Genomic DNA, 19762 nt, shown 5'->3' on the forward strand with positions numbered 1-19762 from the left:
CCACCCATCGACAGAATTGCCGAAACTGATGCCGACATTGACAAGCGGCGCGGTAACTGGGAACAGTACCTCGAAACGGAGGAAACTGCTGCCGAGCAGGGGAAGGACACAGGCGACACTTCGCCGCCTTCCAGTGGAGAAGGAACCACCGAAACTGTCCCAGCGGGTGGCACAGAATCAGAAACACCGGAAATGAAGTCCTGCGACGACCAGGAAGAGCAACATCCGGGCGTGAATGTTGCCGATACGGAGAAGGAAGCCGAGAAGGGCGATGATGAAAGTGAAGAGGATAAAGATGTGAAGCAGAAGGATGGAGAGGCTGACGAGGAGGAGGAACCAGAGGATTAGCCATCCAGTTTAGATGTGGCGATCGATTGTAATTGATTTAGAGAACGTTGAATTCGACGACCCAACTCGGATTTCGAGAAAATAAAACGGATCTCGAATTGTAAAGCGGGAGAAGCAATCGAAAAAAACGCCTCTTTGTGCGATGGCAACGGAGAGGTCGATCATAATGTGTATATCCGAAAAGAGCAGGAAATTAGTTTCACACGATCAAAGCGCAAACCCTCAGGTATGTTGGTATTGCTCTTTTATTATTATTTGATTGTATTATTTTAAAAAATGAGGCATGTTTTTGATTGTACCTCAACAGTTTTGTATTTAAGTGTAGGTTATCTTATTACACATTTGATTGACGGATATCAATTTAAATTTAATCGATTTTTTGATAGATTTTTTGTTGCTGCTTTTCATACCTTGGGATTCTTTGTTTTTTTTGAGACTCGTTTTTTTCGCTTTCGTCCATGTGATGTATTGAACCATTCTACATCAGTGTATGAACGATTTCATCTGAGAATCTTGTTCAAAGATAATTATCACATACATGACAATACGTATTAAGATTCAGGAATGAGCTGAGGAGGAACTGAGGAAAGATAAATGTTTTAAGTTTTCAATATAAGGATTTAAGCTGACTTTATGTACTAAAATATTTTTAATCTATTTACTTTGGTTACAAAACATATACTGTTTTCCGAGACAGTTTCCAATGTTAACAGAATTATTCAACGCTCTCGAGATGTTTTTAAACAGCGTAGCTTTCGCATTAATTAAATAGCTATTGAAAAACATCTTTTGAACTGTTGAGGAATGCTGTTAAAAGTGGAAACTTATTCGCAAAACAGTGCAGTTCTCTTTCCCCTATTACCACACTCTCGCTTTTCAAATTTAAGGCTTTTAAACAGTATTTTTATGTCTAAATCCCTGTTTGAATTAATCAAATATCTTGTCGAATGAATAGCCGGACGTGATCTATCAGCCAAATATAATTTAAATAATATGATAGCAGCGTAACTCGAATATACGCGTTCGATAAATACCGTGATTATCAACAAAAATACCATTCCAGTAATGTTGATGCCATTCGGTAGTTTTAGATACTAAATTAATTGTTTAGCAAGGTTTAGGATTTAGTTTAACATGAAAATTAGCACAATTTGGACTTTAACATAATTTAAATGTCTTTAAATGTACTAATGGTACAAAGATTAGCCCATTTGAGCCAAAACTTATCTTCAAATCCGTGTTAAGCAGCAGAATTGATAAATGTGATCGATTATAGGGAAACAAGCTAAAATGTGTCGAGCATGTCTCTTCTAAGTAAAAACCCTGGTAATTCGAGTCCAGTCTCTGCAAAGGAATCGATCAAAATACCTCTTTTTGATCGCAAGATTGGCTGCCTGAATGATGTTCAAAGGATTTCATTGGAGTTCGATTTGAAAGATATAACCCGCCTCGAAGTTCTAATCAGTGTGTGACTTCGTTTGATCCATTGTAGAAGAAAACATGAAACAACAAACATTGAAACGTTCATTTCGGTTGATTTGTGGTGGTTTTGGAAGGCTCTAAAAATGCAACTCCAGACACTGTTCGTTTGCTACATATCCAGCAAAGCACTGTGTCTCTTGTGAAGTTTTCCCCCAAAAAACCACACTCATTTACAAACTTGCAAACAAGAGCCTTCTTTCAACAATGAACCACAGAGTTGACAATTGCAAAACCGCATGCTTTTGATGCGTGTACCACTTCATTATTACTCATCCCTGTCAGAGGAAAGATAGTGTGTGTGCCTGTGTGTATGTGTGTTTATGCATCTACAGTGCAATACACTTCCACAATACCTGTTAATAATCTGCTCACCATATCAACTGAGTTTGAAATACTGTTGACAGTTGCCTGCGGGCACACGTTTTGCGCACGATAAGGAATGTGTCTGCAGTCAGCCGGCCACAAACCGCAAAAAGTCGATGCCATGTCACCGCCAGCTTGCGGTTGAATCGTCTCCGTTCGCCGGGGCCCATTCAACGTGTTGAGGTTGAAAGAAAGTCGCAACGGGAACGGGAGCAACGTGTGTGCTGCACATATGCGTTCGCATTTCGTTGTGGCTGAAAATTTGCAAACAAAACTCTCCTGTGCGCGCTCTCCCTCGAAAGGTGTGCTCTTTTGTGTGTTATTTCGAACGGCACCACCGACAGCCGGACATGTAGAATTCGTTGCATTTGCTGCCTGTTGGCCCACACCCGTGACAGCACTCTCTAGCGCTAGAGGCAGAATTTGTGCTCAAGGGACGGACGGACCGAATCAAGTGTCAAGATTCGGTGCAATCGCTGTGGCGAAGTACGCTGCACCGCACCAAAATGCACCTATTTATTCTCATTTGCATTCTTTCGTTCGTTCCGGCACAAAACAGCGCCGCTCACAGTGTACCGAGCGCGAACATTTCCCAGCAGCAGCAGCAAGTGTGTGAACATGGTTGTCGGTGTGCGGGACATACTTTCTCCCGGTGCTCCTTGAATGCCGCAAACAGCAGCGAGCATGGAAACTACTCGGGTCGGGTGCATTCAATGCTCGAAATTTCATTGAAAGTGAAGTAAAGAGTGAAGGGTAATGGGGGCTATACGGGGAGGATCATTTCATGTGGTCAACACACGTATTCATCAACATCATTCGCTGCTGCCATCAACCACCACCTGGTAAAAGTGCATGCCGCAGCATAAATGTGCAGACTCAGCGGGTGGGTCGGGTTTTGCGAATCAAGGGCATGTCCTCTCGGCACGGGAGGTAGTGTATTTGCTTTTTAAAAGTGTGTGCATTTTTTACGGTTTTGTGCACGCGTAAACTTCTTTTTTTAATTACGTTTGTAGTGAAGGTACTTTTGAAAAGGGCTCTATGGAGCTGGAGTGGAAGAATGTCAAGAGTGGTGGATCGTGTTTTATGTTCGTTGTACGGTTAATTTCATTGCAGCGACTGATATATGAAGTTTATGCTATCTTTTTCTGGCTGTTTTTATTAGTTAAACAGAGCAAAACCTCCATATGATGAATAAATGCTGGTTAAGAGGGGATAACAACAAAAAAGCATACACAGCAGAACACAATCACTGCTCAACACAGTACAATGTGTCCAGGTGCCACCGAAAAAAAAACACACATCCTGCTGACGTTTGCATTAGGACGTCGACACTTGTGAGTGTTTTTTGTTGTTGTATTCTTCTTCGCACATTTCCTCCACTCAAACAGAAGTGCATTGCGAGCGCATGTTCTATTTCTACGGACGCGCCGAACTGAAAAAGGAATGCAGCAGAACGGAATGAAACTCGTGAGCATCGTGAGGTGTTTGTGTTGCTTCCCTCATTGTGGTGGTGTGCGCGCACAAAATAGGAAACAAACCCGCACTTTGGGTTGCGATAAAACCGACCAGGGTTTTGTTTTTCGGTGCGATTCAAGAGACAAATCAACTAGACGAACAGAGCGGCGGTAGAACAGTCTCACTGCTCGTCTCGCAGCCATACGGTCGCCAATGTGCCCTTCTGTGCGTGAGGAATTTAAAGGCGAAGGTTCAGGTGCATTGCACGGGCCGAGCTGGTGAGAAATTTCGGTGGTTTTTTTGGGACGGGGAAGGGAAACTATTCTGCCCTTCGCGTAAGCGCCAACCAGCGGGAATGGGTGGGGAATTAAGACGACGGGTAAACTAAGGTGGCGCTTGAGCAAGTGGGAAGTGTTTATGCGAGAACAGTTTCCCGGTCGTCGTCTAGCACTAGGCTACAAGGGTAACGACGATAGAGTGAGGATATAGAATAATAGAATAGAATAATTGCAAAAAGTGTCGTCATAATCAGTGATTTTGATAGTTCGTTTGAATTGATGATAAAAAATGTTACATTTTTATATCACAACGACTACAAAATATTGTGTATTTGTATCGCAACTTTAAGACTCCATGTTTAGATGCTCATGTCAGTTGTTTTTGCTAAATCATACTGCTACATCACACAGTTTTGCCTGCAAAAACCCAAAAATTGCTTATATTTAGTATAAATTGATCGATTACTCATGTATAGAGAAGCAAATGCTCATTGATTTTCAGGTTTTTTTACTTTGTTAGTTTACCCAAGGTGTTTTGAAAATAACTAAAAACTAAAATAAAACTCTCTTCAAATGGCAATGGGAAAAGGTGCAGGGTAATGCCGATCCCGGCCGGCTCTTGCCGACTTCGGATGAATTCGGGATGCTCTGGCCGATTCCAGACGACTTCAGATGTGTCCAATTCCGGACGTCTCCGGTTTTGGACGTCTCCGGACATCTCCGGACTTCCCCGGACGACTCCGGAAGACTCCGGAAGACTCCGGACGACTCCGGACGACTCCGGACGACTCCGGATGACTATTGACGACTTCTGACGATTCAGGACGACACCGGACGACTTCTGACGACTCCAGACAACTCCAGACTACTTCAGATGATTCCGGACAACTTCGGACGAACTCGGGGCTGACTCCGGGCGACTCTGGCCCACTCTGGACGAAACCGGACGACTCCGGACGACTCCGGACGACTTCTAACAACTCCGGAAAACTCCGGACAACTTCAGACGACTCCGGACAACTTCGGACGGCTCCGGACAACTTCGGAACACTCCGAACAATTCCGGACGACTCCAGACTTGGGACGACTCCGGACGACTCCGGAAGACTTCGGACGACTCCAGATGACTCCAACTCCGGACGACTCCTGGCGATTTCGGACGGCTTCAGACGATTCGGATCGGGGTATACTCCAGATTTTTTTCCAATCTTACCCATCACTATGTTAGATAAATCCGATACATCTGCGCCGTAACTCACACTTGACAACAGCTTCACAACCTAACCACATCGCCATCATTGTAGCGTAATAAAAGCTTTCAATTGTCACTTCATAATTACTCATTCGTTTGATAGGAGTATGTTCAATTGGCGTAGAAGTGTCGCGAGTCATTACTTTTCATTCGTATTGACATCCTTCAGCGCTGCACTTACATCACCTCCGTGCCATTGAAATCCATCAGCGGCGCTTTATTAACACCACTTGATTACAATTTAATCTTTAGTCACACCATTTGCAAAAATAAAGATTCACCCATATCGTGTGTGTGTGTTCTTTATGAAAAAAACAGCACGCATCAAAACACGTGCCTGAACAGATCCAGTATGTCGTGTCCGAAACGCGTACGAGCTCGTAAACTGCAACTATGAGCTCAGCGCGGGAGGGCGGGCAGAGACCATAAGCTGAGCTCATTGCGCTGACAAACGTTGTAATAAATATTCTCCCAGCTGACATTCCATGGCGGGGACGAGTTTTCTAAATTTACATACTAACCGGCTAGTAAGGAGGACGGTTCACTAGTTCAGTGCTAGCCAAATTACGTTACCCACTGGTTTGAGGTGGCTGTGATATGGAATGTGACCATCAGGTGAGCTCATGCTTTAAAATTGTACTTGTAAAATTACCAAGTGAATGATGCAAGCGTGTTGGGCAACAGTGTTGCAAGGATGTGAAATTTTGCAAATTAAATCACCATTTTATTTTTATTATACAAAATGGCAGTCACTTTTTGAGCCATTTTAGACTTGCTCTCCTTTACAAGGGGGCTAGAAATTTCCCATCCATCCTGCTGAATGTCTCAATTTGGAAACAATCAATCCAGTTCGTTGACATTTGCAGCATCGAAATGAAGCAATTCAGGGCGGATGTATGCTCCCTCCTTAGGGCGTTGAGTTTCCTTTACACACGCGCAATAACTGCTCTCCAACTGTCGCCCAACCCCGTTTCTCACTCCTTTCCGCTCCCAGCGGCGCTTAACATTAATTGCGAATTCGGCAGTTTCACACGATCTAAAATGCCGTAGCTTGTTTCGATTCCCGAAAACGGGTGTGTAGGCTTTAATGCGGGAAGAAGGCAACAAATACGCAACGCGCGCGCACACGGAGACAATAAAAATAAACAGGAAAAGTCACAGATAATGCCAAAAAAGTGCACGCGAATGTAGAAAAGAAGCTGAAGGCACTGCAGCAACCCCTAGCGAAAAAGGAAAAACAAAGAAAAGACGCGTTGTTTAAACCGCCAAACAAAAAAAAAACAAAACAAAAAAACCGCACCATACACTCGACATAAATAAACCGCGTACGATCGCGAAAAAGGGCAGCAACGGTACTGGTGCCGCGTGTGTGTACCAAACCCATCGACACGATCAAATTCGTACTTGTTGGGGGGGAGGAGTGCGACAACACAGAAGGAGAGAAAGGGTGACTTTAAGAGCAGCGAGGGGAGCAAAAACCCGCAGCCAAAAACCCCCAAAAGAAAGAGGTCAATATGCGGATCCAAAGTGCGTCTTGTGCAGCGGTATTAAATGTAAAAATAAAACAACCCACCAAGAAAACCCCTTGGTTGTCGGAAAACGGACGACCCGGCCGAAGACGGTGTGTTGTTGTTAATTGTTTTATTTCGTTAACTAGTTGCCGTTTGCTGCTCTTGTTGTTGTTGTTGTTGTTGTTGGATGTTGTGCTCCTTTTTTGTTGTTGCTTTGTTTATATGGGGCTTTCTCGCAGCTCTCAGCGCTATGCTGCGGCTGAGTGGCTTTAGGTTTTACGATTAATTTAAAGCCCAATTTTTCTTAATCGTTTCGCTGGGGTTTTGGGATGGCAGCACGATCGGTTGCTGGCTGTGGGTAGCGGGAGAGGTGTTTTGGGATCGAAATTGAGACCCTCGGGGGAACCTCACGTTCGGTTGATTTTAAGCTCCCTTCACTCATTAAGCGCACCAGCAGGCTCTTGTGGGATTGCATTGACTCACTCTGGGAAGCTTGTCTATTTTCTTGGCCATTGCTGTATTATTGGCGATGTGTACTATAAATAAAATGATTGCAATAATACACATTCCTAGCGTGCTGTAGATCATGTTACTATCTTAAGGCACGTTGCGGGTTATAAATGAGTAAATTCTATTTTATTAATAGATAAACAGGCACATTTTTACATCGACATTGCTCTGCGTTATTTTTGCAACAGATGCAAGGTTATTGGTATATTATTGCTATTGTTGCTAGGGTAGAGAAGGATAAAAGTACGTCATTTGTATTTGATATATAATTAGACTTGCGATAATAGCTCCAGCTAGTTATAGCAAACATAACATGACTCTTAAAATGAACTAAGAGAGCACAACGAAGCTAAGAATAATTTAAATGAAACAGATTTTAGTGGACTGGAGCTGAAAATAATCAACTAGTTTTTTTTGCTATATTTAGAAGCGGGATATGACGATACATGGTACAAATCATCGCTATAGATGTGTCCAGACATTTAAAAACATACCGAAGCTACTACAGAAGACAATGTATATAATAAATAATTATTAGTAGCTTCGAATCTTCCTCTTGCTGAGCTTAACATAACAACTATCGTGTTAGTATCTTGATTTATTCCTTTAATTAAGTCATTACAAGTTGGTTTTTTCTTGACATTTAGTTAGCTAATAGCTGAAAAACCAGTCTAGAGAATACATTATCTATTCACTTCTCGGGACAGGTATATTGATAGGGTTTAACATAGACTGCAAAAGAATGCAAGGATGCTTGAGAGATTACTTCATGTGGCAAGCGATTGTATTTCCTATGTTTAAATTATGTATTTTATCGTATTGTTTGTGTGATTTACTAGCAAATATTGTCAGTTGACTAGTTTTTACGACTTTTTCCGTGTTAATTATCGTTACTTGCGACATTCTTTTATTAACAACTTTTAATTTAGTTTGAAGCTATAGAATATACCAAAACCAGACAATTTAAATGCCATTTTTCCTTACACACTATCGTTTTATGATTATTTAACTGGAAATTATTTGAATAACTGGAAACAATGTTCATGCAATCAACTCCATGGCTTTATAAATGTAATCCGATTGATTATAATTTTAGTAAACGTCATAACGTCAATAACTTAAGAAAAAATAGCGAATGGTTTCAACACGAGATAAAACAATTCGTCATAAATAATCCCGCAGGCATAATTAAACTATTTCTGGCAAAAGTTTTATTGCTGTAGACAAGGTTGGCATCTTGATTCGAGTACATCAATCTTGTTCCAATAAAACCTCCTGACCCTGGTGGATGCAAAGCCCCACCGTCTTTCCCACACGTGTTCGGGTCGCGCGCGTACGGCAATGGCGGCACATTTAACCGACTGAGTGCAACTGTCACTCTTCATTGTGCGTAGAAAAAGGCAAAAAAAAACAACAACGCTGCCATGTGCATGCTGCTGCAACCCCAATGCATCGCCAATGTAAGCCTTCGGTGAAATCCATTAAACATCTCGATATGAAGGTTTGCTTGGAAAGATCAAGTGCACCGAATATCAACCGACTGGCTGATGATGCAAAGGTGATGCAAATGCACGCACTGGAGAGTGCCTTTGGCGGGTATGCTCGCTCAACAGGTGGATGTTTTGTGCGATGTTTCCCCCCATCCCGAGTGAGGAGCTGGCAGCATCGTTTGGCCTTTGCTTATTTTATGTTATTGCATCGTTTCCACCCCTTGCCTGCTCACCGTGTCTCGTCCCTTTTCGACGCGGGGGGGCTGACATGCACCTCCGTTCCTTAGAAAACATTATTCGTTATTGATATTAAACGTTGCGGACCTAGGCCTTCGACAAGACCTGCGGCTGCCACCGGCTTACTATTCGGCGCGTTCGTTTAGCCCTCCGCCGGTTTGGAAGATAACGGTGGTTCTTACCATGTTTTCGCGCTCCCGCTGAGGAGTAGAAAAGTACAAAACCTTCGAAACGAAGAATGGGGGAAAAGACGCAACGGCAACGAAACAACGAAATGAGTATAAAAAAAAAGCGCCAAACAAAATCAGCCAACCTCGAACGCGTGCAAAACGAAGATTTATTGTGCTACTTTTTATTGACTCTATCCTTTCGTGGCCTCGAGGCCAACACAGCCCAATATCTCTCCTCCGGTTTCTTCGCCCGTTCAGTGAGCGAAACCCTCCCCTTTTAAGGGTTGCGGCCTCCCGAAGTACCGGGCGGCAGTTTTATTTATTTATTTCCTTCCCGGATCCGTCCGTGCGCAACCTGTGGCGGGATGTTATGATGCGGTTTGGTGCGCGAATTTCATAGGGAGGTTGTCCGCCTTTTTTTGTGTGTGCTATCGTTCTTCTTGCGAACCGTTTACGTTTCTATGCTTGTATGTTTGTGCTTACCTGTGCTTTGCCGGCGTACCAAGGGTTTGAGGTCAAGGGTCAGCGCATTTGTTCTGGGCCACCGCCGAGGGAACGGGATCTGCAATGTGAAGAGAGCGAAGAGAGGAGAAAGTTCAGTCAAAAAAGTATCAAAATTGGATGCACACACACACACACAAACGCTGGAGGAACCGAAAACAAAACGCTGAGAAATGATTAAATGATTGATATCCTCCCGGTTGGAATTTCGGTGGCGGGGGAAAATGCTAAAACACGCCATAAATTTACTCAGACATGTTTTTCTACTTATCCCTGATGATGGTGGTGGTGATGGGAGGGCAAATTGAAAGTATAATATCTGTTTGGCTTTTCTGCTTATTCAATCAAGCGCTTCACGGTTCGGTCGGTTACGGCCGCTTAACGGTAGGTTTCGTCTTTCACCCAGACATTGTCCATGCAAAAAGGGTTATTATTGTTTCTTTTTTTTGTAGGTTTGTCATGGCCTTGCATGCTTTTCGCAAGTCGTAACCAATGATTTAGAAGTGATTTAAGTGAAGTATAATAGCCATAACTATTGAGCAATTTGAGCGAATCGTAACGAGCTGTTAATGTAATTGAAAATTGCAATAACAGAAATTTGTGTCAATATTGGGGTAACAAGAGTATATGTGATGCTTTCGCTACAACTAGGAGGTTTTTATTCGAGAGCTTCAAAGTTTACGTTCAAATGATGATGAAAATGTGTCTTTCTTCATATTTTTGTGCTACAATTATTTGTCATGCATGTAATATTTAGAACTATTTAGAATAGTTTCTAGATCCTAGGCTGAAATTTCAGCCTATCAGCTGTATCATTGTATTTTCGAGCAGCTATCACAGTGGGAATAATATACAGGTGGGATTATCCCAATATGCATGTATTTAGCAGGTTGATTTTTATTGCTTCTGCTTCTGAACGAATACAAAAAACATTCTTAAAATATGTTTTGTGTATTCCTCAAGGCTCCAGAAAGCTTGTTTAAGCAAAAATGTTCACCCGTTCTGTCTAAAAGTGATGTTCAAATTTGGTTATAAAAAACATGCTATGAGACCACCTGGACTACATACACTTTGAATTTAGAATCCACCACCTGATCTCTTTAATGCACCCTTGTCCCAACAAATGAAAACATCACTTCGTTTTGATATTTTTTCTAGCAGGTGCTCGAATTTAATTCTAGCTTTGAGGCTAGAATAATCTAGGCTGAAAATCGTATGGAGTTATTACATTATGTCAGCCTCCAACTGTCAAACTCCATATAAAAAGCAGACTAGAATCGTGAAGGGCCCCAATATCGTAGAGAAAGTAAAAATAATTTCAAACAACTCGATAAACGATGCTATTAAATTACATTTACAATACAATTCGCGTAAAATTTTTGAAAGGAAATGATCAAATATACGGTCCTCTGTTTGTGAATCTCTTGTTTCAAGTGTATTGATGAGAAAAAGGTTAACAAACACTGGAAAGTCATTCGAAAAAGTATTTTGATCGGCAAATTGCAATGAAGTTGGTTTTTGATAAGGGTCTATACATTTTACCACCAAACCGAGAATCATTAAGCGTACACAGTACTTTCACATTAAGGTGATTTAACTTTATGCTCGTTGCAATTCGTTGCATTAAATATGTAACTCGCTCGCTGATATTGATTTTACGCAATCCACTAGGCCCCAATTCGGTAGGGCTCAGGGCTCAACTCAAAAATTAACACCATTATTCAATTATTCAGCACCAACTTCACTTACAGAGCGACCTGAAAGCGGCATGGATCAGACTGAGTGATAAAAAAAACTCACCACTACTCAGCAGCCTATAGCCGCCTCTCGGGAATGCTCTCCCCCCTTTTCGAAAGTGCAAATTATCACGCTCATCGATAATGGAGTTTCGTGGTGCATTTTATTTGGCTACCCTTTTTATTGTGTTCCTTCCGGGAGAGGAAAGGTTTTTGGCTTGCAGGTTGGAAGTGTGGTAAGCTTTTGCAATCGAATTGCATACTACCTGCTGGGTTTTCCCCTTAAAACTCAACCATCATACGGTTCTGTGCCTTTTTGTTACAGTGCACTGCGAGCGTGAAAATAATAGCAATAGAAAATCGATTGCATTTCCGCCGCGAGCTGAAAGCGATGAGCGCCATGAGCGCACTGTAGTAGGTTTACTTGTCTAGTCTACTTTCCTCTTCTCTAGAGCGATCGATGCAGCTATCGGCCGAACGAGCGCCGCTATTATGAGAATCAAAGAGGGGAGTGAAAAATCGGCCGAAAAGGGAATCGATAAAATTAAAGGGCAGCGTGAAAGTGTTGAGGTTAGGGAGGAGTCATGGAACGATGTGTTCAATGAGCATTGAAATGTTTTGATTCTTATCGTGCGTTTTAATGTTACCTATCAGCACGACTTTTCAATGGATGGGGTGGAATTGTGGCTGAGAGGATTGCTTAGGGGGAGTTGTTCTGTTGTGGAGAAACTGTGTGCCCCACAGCAAGAAAGAACCTTTTTTGGGGTACGGGTATTGTCTGAGAAAATTAGCACCCTGCTGGAGGGAACACTAGTTTTGCAGCAGTTCACCAAAGATAACTAGAAGCGAAACTTTAAGTAGACAAAATCCCAGGGACAAAGGTTTCCAGGAAAGGTTTCTTCTTCGGTAGTTCAGAGAATGGTAGCTTGTAGAAGGAAAGCCAAACCCTTCTGAGTAAGGTTATCATTTTATTAGTGAATATAAGCTGACAAACTCAACAGCTTAATGTTTCCCGGTATGAGATCCCATCAGTAATGTACCTTGCAGGGTATTTTACAATAAGCGAAGCATTTTGTGTCAAGAATCGTTTAACCTGATGATTTTCAGCAAATAGAATCAATTTTATCGTCTCATTCTACCAGCATCAAACCAGGCGGTGCAAGTCAGTTGGAGCTAAAAATGACTCAACGATTTATTACACAACGCTTGTGTCGAGAATTTCAAAGCGAGCGCTCGCGCGTACTGCAAACCCACACACCATCCGATGGGAAGGGTTTGAAAATGGATTGAAAGTTCGAGAGTATATCCTTCGATACCTTGATGCTTTCGCAGCTCACTCGCTCTCTCTTTCTCTCGCTCTTTCTCCACAAGCCACATGATCCGCAAAGGAAGGGCACGTGTTTAATCAGCCCCGAACGCGCTCTTTAAAATCTCGCCCCACATTCCGATCGTCTTGTGTGCACGCGCCGATAATCGGTTATTGAGTGAGATCGATAGCGAGCGTGGCGGACGGTTAGAGTGCGATGCGAAGAGTTCGACGTGGTAGAGCATCAGCAGCAGCACCGGCAGACGATGATGAGTGTCGTGGTTTCGGTTTCGATTTCCTTTCCCCCCCCCAAAAACGAACGGCGCCTTCGATGACAGGTCCGTTGAAAGGTTCGGTACGGAAGGTAAACGGAGCATTATTTTAGTGAAGAACCATGCTCCGGCATCATCTTCATCATCATCTTGCTCCACCATTACCAGCATCGTTGTCGTCGTTCCAGAGATGGAGGAGCCACACTAATGAAGCCTCGAGCCGTACACGTGCGACCAAGAAGCGTACTTAATCCTGGAGCTGGAGCTGGCTATACAGCTTGCAGCCGGGGATAGTTCAATCGGGGATGGGAATCGAATGCAGTTTTAGTTGCCTTTCCGAGAGTTGGGTAAGGTTGTACAATGTGTTTGCAGCGATTATTTCACCGGCTGGGCGGGGGTGGGTGTCTATCACGGCGAACAGTTTAATTAACGAATGGAAATGAGTGCACGTTTAACATGCAATTAGTTTCGCATGAGTGTCTTGGAAAGAGTAAACAATGTCTGGATCAATGATTAAAATGTGTTATGCATTGTTAATGTGTGTAATTTTTCTGTTTATAATTAAGTCTGATGGGACTTTTTATAGATTTATTGCACCTTATTGCCGATTGCTCATTATTACTAAACAAATAAGGAGGCACGAGCTGTCCCATGCGTTTAATAATGCTCAGCTTCACACTTGGCATGTCCAGCATCGTACACAGCTCGTTCGCGTAGGCCAATTGTGAAGCGATCGTTTTCTTGATGGACGTATTGGCTGCTTCCAGCTCTGCTGCTTCCTTTTTCCATCACAGCTTCGGCCATAATCGACTTAGCCCTGCTGACACGAGCTGATTCGTTGTTTCGGTGGCGCTTGTCCAGCTGCTGTAGGGTGCGGTTCGTGACCGGGTATTGTCGAGCCATATTTTGGTGGTATACGATCGGTATTCCTTCATGATGCCCCGTTAACTTCGATTGCCATCGGTAGAGTGTACGGGAAGGGTGAAGCTTCTTCATGATAGTAACTCCTCCATCTCGTTTGTCTTGGAGATCGGTTGAAGCGGTGCTGGTAAATGTCGATGCCGACTGTTCGCTGTGATTGGATTGTGTGTCACTGTTGTCGCTCGCCAAAGTCGTATATAGCCGGCTGTTGTCATCGCTATGCAGGAAGTATCGTGCCAGGATGCACTTTGGATCTGGTGCAGCAAATCCCAGTGCAGACCTCAGCAGTTTTTCAATGTCTTCTTTCTGGATGTTGTTGGATTCTCGCTGTAGTGCAGATAGGGCTTTGTAAAACTTCCTTGCTGTATCGGCGAAATCCAGGATTTTTGCGAAGGAGTTAGAATTATCGCTGGAGGCCATCGTTTGATTTCGTTGCCATATTAATGGGAGATGCTGAATAGGCAGAACTCTTAGCCTTATGTTACACGATATCCGTTAATGCGAGCTATAGGACGTTAATGTGAGGAGCAGCTAGTTTAGACTGAGATGATTTCTCTGTGGAGTTTTCCCTTTTTACATGGTAATTGGTTGTAGAATTTTACCCTAGATCAAAACGAGTTATTAGATCAAAACGATCTTCTGCTTCTTTGGATTTACAGTATTTGTAGCGTTTATTACTTTTTTTCTGGGTTATATTGTGGTTTATTTCTCATTTTACTAAGCACTGAACGGCGATCACTGGAAACTTTCGTCGATGAGAGTTTTTCTTGAAATCAGCATGATGATCGTTTTGTGATGGTGTATGATTTTAGTGGAGTTGTCACTAATTCACATTTTCATGATTTTAAGGTTGGCGTTTTCGCCTACAACCAGCATTATCTCTTATGTTGAGGCTCAATAGTTAGGCTGGCCTGGCTATAGGGCTACGCAACGGATTTTTTAAGGAGTATATTTACTCCAAAGTCCACACAAAAGGTTTTACCTTTATGGGTAGTACATGTGCCTATTTTATTCGTGTCTTTTCTGCATCCTTGAATGATCTCTGTCCATAAACCATATCCATATCTTTTCCACACATGAAAGTATCCATTTATGTTTAACTTATCGTTAAGGTTTTACTACGCTTAGTGATAACTATATAGTGGAAAAGTAACGCTCTTTAGTGATACGGTAGAAAATTAGATTTTTTGTTTTAAAATGTGTTATAGGATTGATGGTAGTACTCAAGTATAAATAAGCATAAAATAATCATGTCAAGTTTTTGAATACTTTCATACACAACACAGCAATTCCCACCTCAGCACCCATGGGTCGTAAAAATTCATTCCAATCGATAACAATCACGACCGTGGAATGAATACCAACAACTTGGAGGGGCCCGATCATTCGAAAGCATCTTGTTTATCCTGTTACGGAGGGCAGCAAAAACACACACAAACACACCCCTCTATCCGTTGTGCCGCGACAGCTTCCCGAAGGAATTTCCCCTTAGAAAGGGGTGGCATCCAACAAAAAGAAAACAAAAAGGTCACCTTTCTTGTGCCGCCCCATCAAAAGCGTATTGAATTTCCACTCAATTTTTTTCCACTACTCGTAGAAAATATGTTTCCAATTTGTTTGACCAACGAACCATGGGGTCCTGCACTCCCTTCCCTTTCGCCGGTCAATATTCCGATAGACGGTGCGGCCCAGATGGCAAAGGAAATGGCCCTCAAACTTGGTGGCCTGAGTGTTGTTGTTTCGACACGATTCAATTTCACTCCCATTTGACCTTTTTTTCTGCACCCCATCGGGTGTCCTTTTTTTTTTTTTGGCCGTTCGCCGGTTGAACGTGTGTAGAAAGCCCGGGTAGGAAAATGAAAACTGGGTGCCAGAAAACAAGAAAAAAAATATCATTACATTTGCAGCGTTCCTACTGAACGAATGTTTGTTTTATGTGTGTTGGGGCGGGCAAGGAGTAACAACGCTCGCATCTTCGTTTCAATTTGACCGTCGCCTAATCGTGTGAAATAAAGTTTTCCAATCGAAAAGGAAACGCGAAGGACACGGTCGCTCCTCGTACCCGGCAAACCGTATTAAAGAGCCACTTGGTACGACACTGGTGACACTTTTCCTTAATTTTTCGTGCGCCGAATTCTAAAGTGAGTGCGTGTGTTTGTGTACTTTTCTCCCTGTTGGCCTTTCCGTGCAACTCGTTGAACGCTCTTCATTAGATAATCTTTCAAACACATGGAAGTGTAGTGTATGTGGTCCTTCTTACGCTTGGATCTGAAATGATAAATAAACAAGCACATTTCGACGCGATTCGGCGCTCGTGTTCTTAGTACCGGCGCCACCGCACTGTGTCTCTCACTGCAGCAACATCACGCTACACCGGCAGCACTTTCCCACGCGGTGATGGTGAAGATGGAAGCTGATGATGATGATGATGATGATGGATACGAAACGACTTTTCTTAACGAGAAATACAACGACATAAAACACGAAAAGCCAAGGCTGTCGCTATCTCCGGCGCGCGCTCTACACTTGCGAAGGTGGGAATAAAACTGCAAACGGAACGCAATTTCAACTCGCCGAGACATACGATACGAGCTTCTAAACATTAGAAAGGGTCTGGGGGAGTATTTCTACTGATGGATGCTGACTTAAAAGCATGTCCCTCCCTTCCCTAACACCCAACTGATCCATTAGTGCTGATGTTTGGCCGTAAGGTGAGGAGAGGTACAAGCAGTACAAGACGCAGGAGTACTTGCGCCATCTCGAGTGTCGGACTCGGGGTACTTGCACGGTATAAAACAGTCGAGTTTAAGCTTTCTCAGCCATTTTGTCGGCTACGAGGACGTTTGCCGAACACCGTTTGCTTTCCGGGAAATGTATGACCTTGCCTAGTACTGGTGCAAACATACAGCCAGAGCAAAACAGGATATTATTATTCAAACACCGGGGAACGAATCGATACGCCAGGAAGAGTTGTTAGCAAATGGAAAAAGGAGCAACCGAAAAGTGTTTTTGTGCATCTTTGTGATGACGGCTGTCTTTTTGGGGAGTTTTTAGTGTGGCACAAACAAACAATTGTTTTTTTAAGTGATACGTGTGAGTATGGTTCAAATATTTTGCAAAATCTTGTTCTTAATGACTGACGTTATACTGCACATCTGAACTGAACGTTTTGACCGAAACTGATGACACTTTACTGACATATTTAAGGCGTAAAACTATCAGAGTAACATCTTGATTTGTGTGTCAGTTATGATAAAGGTGGAATCAATAAAATAACAATCCTTGGCATCTAATTTGCTGTTCTTGACAAACTCCTATTCATATTAATTTCATCATAATTTCTTGGGTATTATTTGTACATTGAAATGTCTGCGAGTTACGCAAGATTGCTGGAGTCATCACCCTTACGGGAACACCAAACATTCCTCTATTTCTCCATAATGTCGATATGATTCAATCAAGTCAATGACTTCGAAATATTAAGGGATATTCGAGGAGATTGCGATGAGAATTCTTACACTCTTCATATTTCACTTCTTCACTCTTTTTTGGAACTTTATTAGACTTTTTATGAGTTGAGGTACTCTAAAGATCCTCAAACCACTCTCTAGTTGTTCCAGTCACTCTACCATCTACCATCACATCTACCTTAAACAAGTAATCCGATCTTTTGAAATTGAATTCTATGAATTATTCTAACATTCTAACATTGCAAAACCGTTCTTAAAGAATGAGTAGAAAAATATTAGAGGGCTTTGTGTTGTCTTGAATCTGTACATTCACCTGTAGGATTCAACACACTCACTTGTTCACTCTTACTCAGTGGATCCTACTTCTTTACTGCAGGCTTTACGGCTCATGACGTAGCTCATTCGTATGGTGCCTTACGATCCAGCCAGTAGAGTCGTCCTGCTTAAGATCGTCCTCAGTTGCCGAGGTCGCTAGTTCAGAAGCTGTACGAGATATTCATCCCCTTGAAATAACCCATTCCGTGACTCAGTATTAAAGTTCTCCTCCACCGTCATTTTAAAACCACCGGCTCAGCAAAACCCGCCAGAATAGTTAATAAATTTCAATCAACACACCGTGTACATTCAACGCTCACGGTGAAAGGGATTTACTAATATGATTCATTAATCTACCACATTCATTGAACCCCTCCTGTGCTTCTTGTAAAGGGAGAGCGCAGTGCTCCTTTCTGTGTCAGACTGTTTTTGTCAGCGCACGGTGTGGAAACGGTAGCCGAACACAAAGCCACCGGATACTCTCCATCTCGTGCGAGTAATTACCATCATAAATGTCAAGCACATGTTGCACTCTTTTGCGCCCACAAAAAGCGCTGCTGAGCGGTATGGAAAAGCTCCCCCGAAGCAACAAACGCCAGCTGTGCTCTTGTGTGGGTTAGGATGTTAGGAGCCGACATCCTTTTTAGGCGCACAGAAACTTGTGTAAGAGGATCACACACACGTACACAAACCGTTCCTCAAAGACACGCTACACGCTCTGTGTGACGTCATGCTGTTCGTTTGCCGGCACACCACTGGCAGGCACTACGCGGACGCAATTAAAGGAATGTGCGAGACGTGGCATTACACGTGGCACAATCGGTCGCAAAACAATAGGCAGCAAAGAACCGGCGCGAACACAGGTGCATCGAGCCTGGGAAAGCACGCGAGCGGGCTTGTATTTTCCATGCCATCACATAACGAGTCATAATTCCTGTCGCCTGGGCTTAATGGCGCTAAACCGCAGGAAGTTGCCAATTTCGTCGGCGAGATGGTTGTCAAAAAAAAAATGGTGGCCGTTGGTATGAAAATTTAATTTATGTTGCTGCCTGTTTTCTTTCGCGCCATGGCGCGACGGTAAGAGGCGTCTTGTGTTGCCGAGGAAGTCGTGTTTCTCGCTTGGGAAAAGTGGGTGATCTTTCGCCGCTGACGCTGATAGGAAAAGACGTAAGGAAGAAATGAAAGTTCTTCTTGCTCGTGGTGATGGTGGTTTGAAAGAAAAGGCATAAGGTAAAGCAGAAAAGCGTATCAACTTTGAAGGTGAATATTAATGGTGCGTTTCTTTAATGTGTTTTTTTGCGGAAAAACCCCCGTGTTGATCTTGAGCGTGTGTGTTTGATTGGGGGAAAGTAGAAGCAAACAGTACAAACACGTGTAGGGAGACGACGGAGATCCCTTTTTTCCTTTATTTGGATATAAATTTGCATCCAAATTACATTGTAACATTGAAGGAAAGAGCAGAGAAGTTAATGTCAGTCAACACGAAATAAACTCAAATGAACTTTGACCTTAGTTCCGAAACCATACAAAACCATTCACTGAATTTGAAGCTGAAAAAGGATTCCGTTTGCACCAAATTCATCACAGTACTTTGTGGAATGAATTTTCCGCTGAACACTGAAGCTGTGTAACGTGTATTGAATTCTTTCTCGTTTTGTTTTCAGAACAAATCTGTTCACTTTTGTTGTGCTGAAATGAAATGAAAAAGGAGGAGAGGGCCCGTTAATAACTGGCACACAAAAAGTGTGCCAGCAACAGTGGGATAATTAATCTTTGCACTCTCCTGTCGGCGGTTTTGTTCGATTCGGACTATGCAATCCGTGCCATTTCATTTCCCTTTACCACCACGCCACGCCGGAACGCCCTAAAAGACCAAAAAGTCGGAACCGGAGCAACTTTTCCAACCGTGCACTCGTTCAATATCATTTAGAAGAGTGTTTTCTAATGTGCTTTTTGGTCGCTGAGAATGATTTTGGAAGCCCGGCCCAAAGAACGCAAGAAGCACAGTGCGAGAGTAACCTTTGGGAAGTCATTAACGCTTCACGCGAAACGTTACGCTGGGCAGTTGTTTTATGTTTTTGCTGGCAGCATTTTCGCAAACAGCTTCCATTGAAATGTGGCATTGCGTTGAGTTTCAGTAATGGC

At 42.9% G+C, this 19762-nt stretch overlaps 2 protein-coding genes across 3 annotated transcripts in view; one reads left to right on the forward strand and one right to left on the reverse strand.

The window, feature by feature from the left end:
• LOC1276920 (HIV Tat-specific factor 1 homolog) overlaps positions 1 to 1986 on the forward strand; it is a 56169-nt gene extending 54183 nt beyond the window's left edge. Inside the window, exon 5 of the mRNA XM_316330.5 lies at positions 15 to 1986. Within this exon, the coding sequence (XP_316330.5) occupies positions 15 to 348 (334 nt within the window). The 3' untranslated portion in view covers positions 349 to 1986. The remainder of the gene's footprint in view (positions 1 to 14) is intronic.
• Positions 1 to 19762, reverse strand: part of LOC1276921 (uncharacterized) — an 89007-nt gene that overhangs the window by 42177 nt on the left and 27068 nt on the right. For both annotated transcript variants that reach the window (XM_061651961.1, XM_061651959.1), the window contains exon 2: positions 9580 to 9658. The gene's annotated coding sequence lies outside the window, so the exon portion shown is untranslated. The remainder of the gene's footprint in view (positions 1 to 9579; positions 9659 to 19762) is intronic.

The sequence above is a fragment of the Anopheles gambiae genome, chromosome 2 (genome assembly GCF_943734735.2).
Source record: "Anopheles gambiae chromosome 2, idAnoGambNW_F1_1, whole genome shotgun sequence".
NCBI classification, from domain to species: Eukaryota; Metazoa; Arthropoda; class Insecta; order Diptera; family Culicidae; genus Anopheles; species Anopheles gambiae.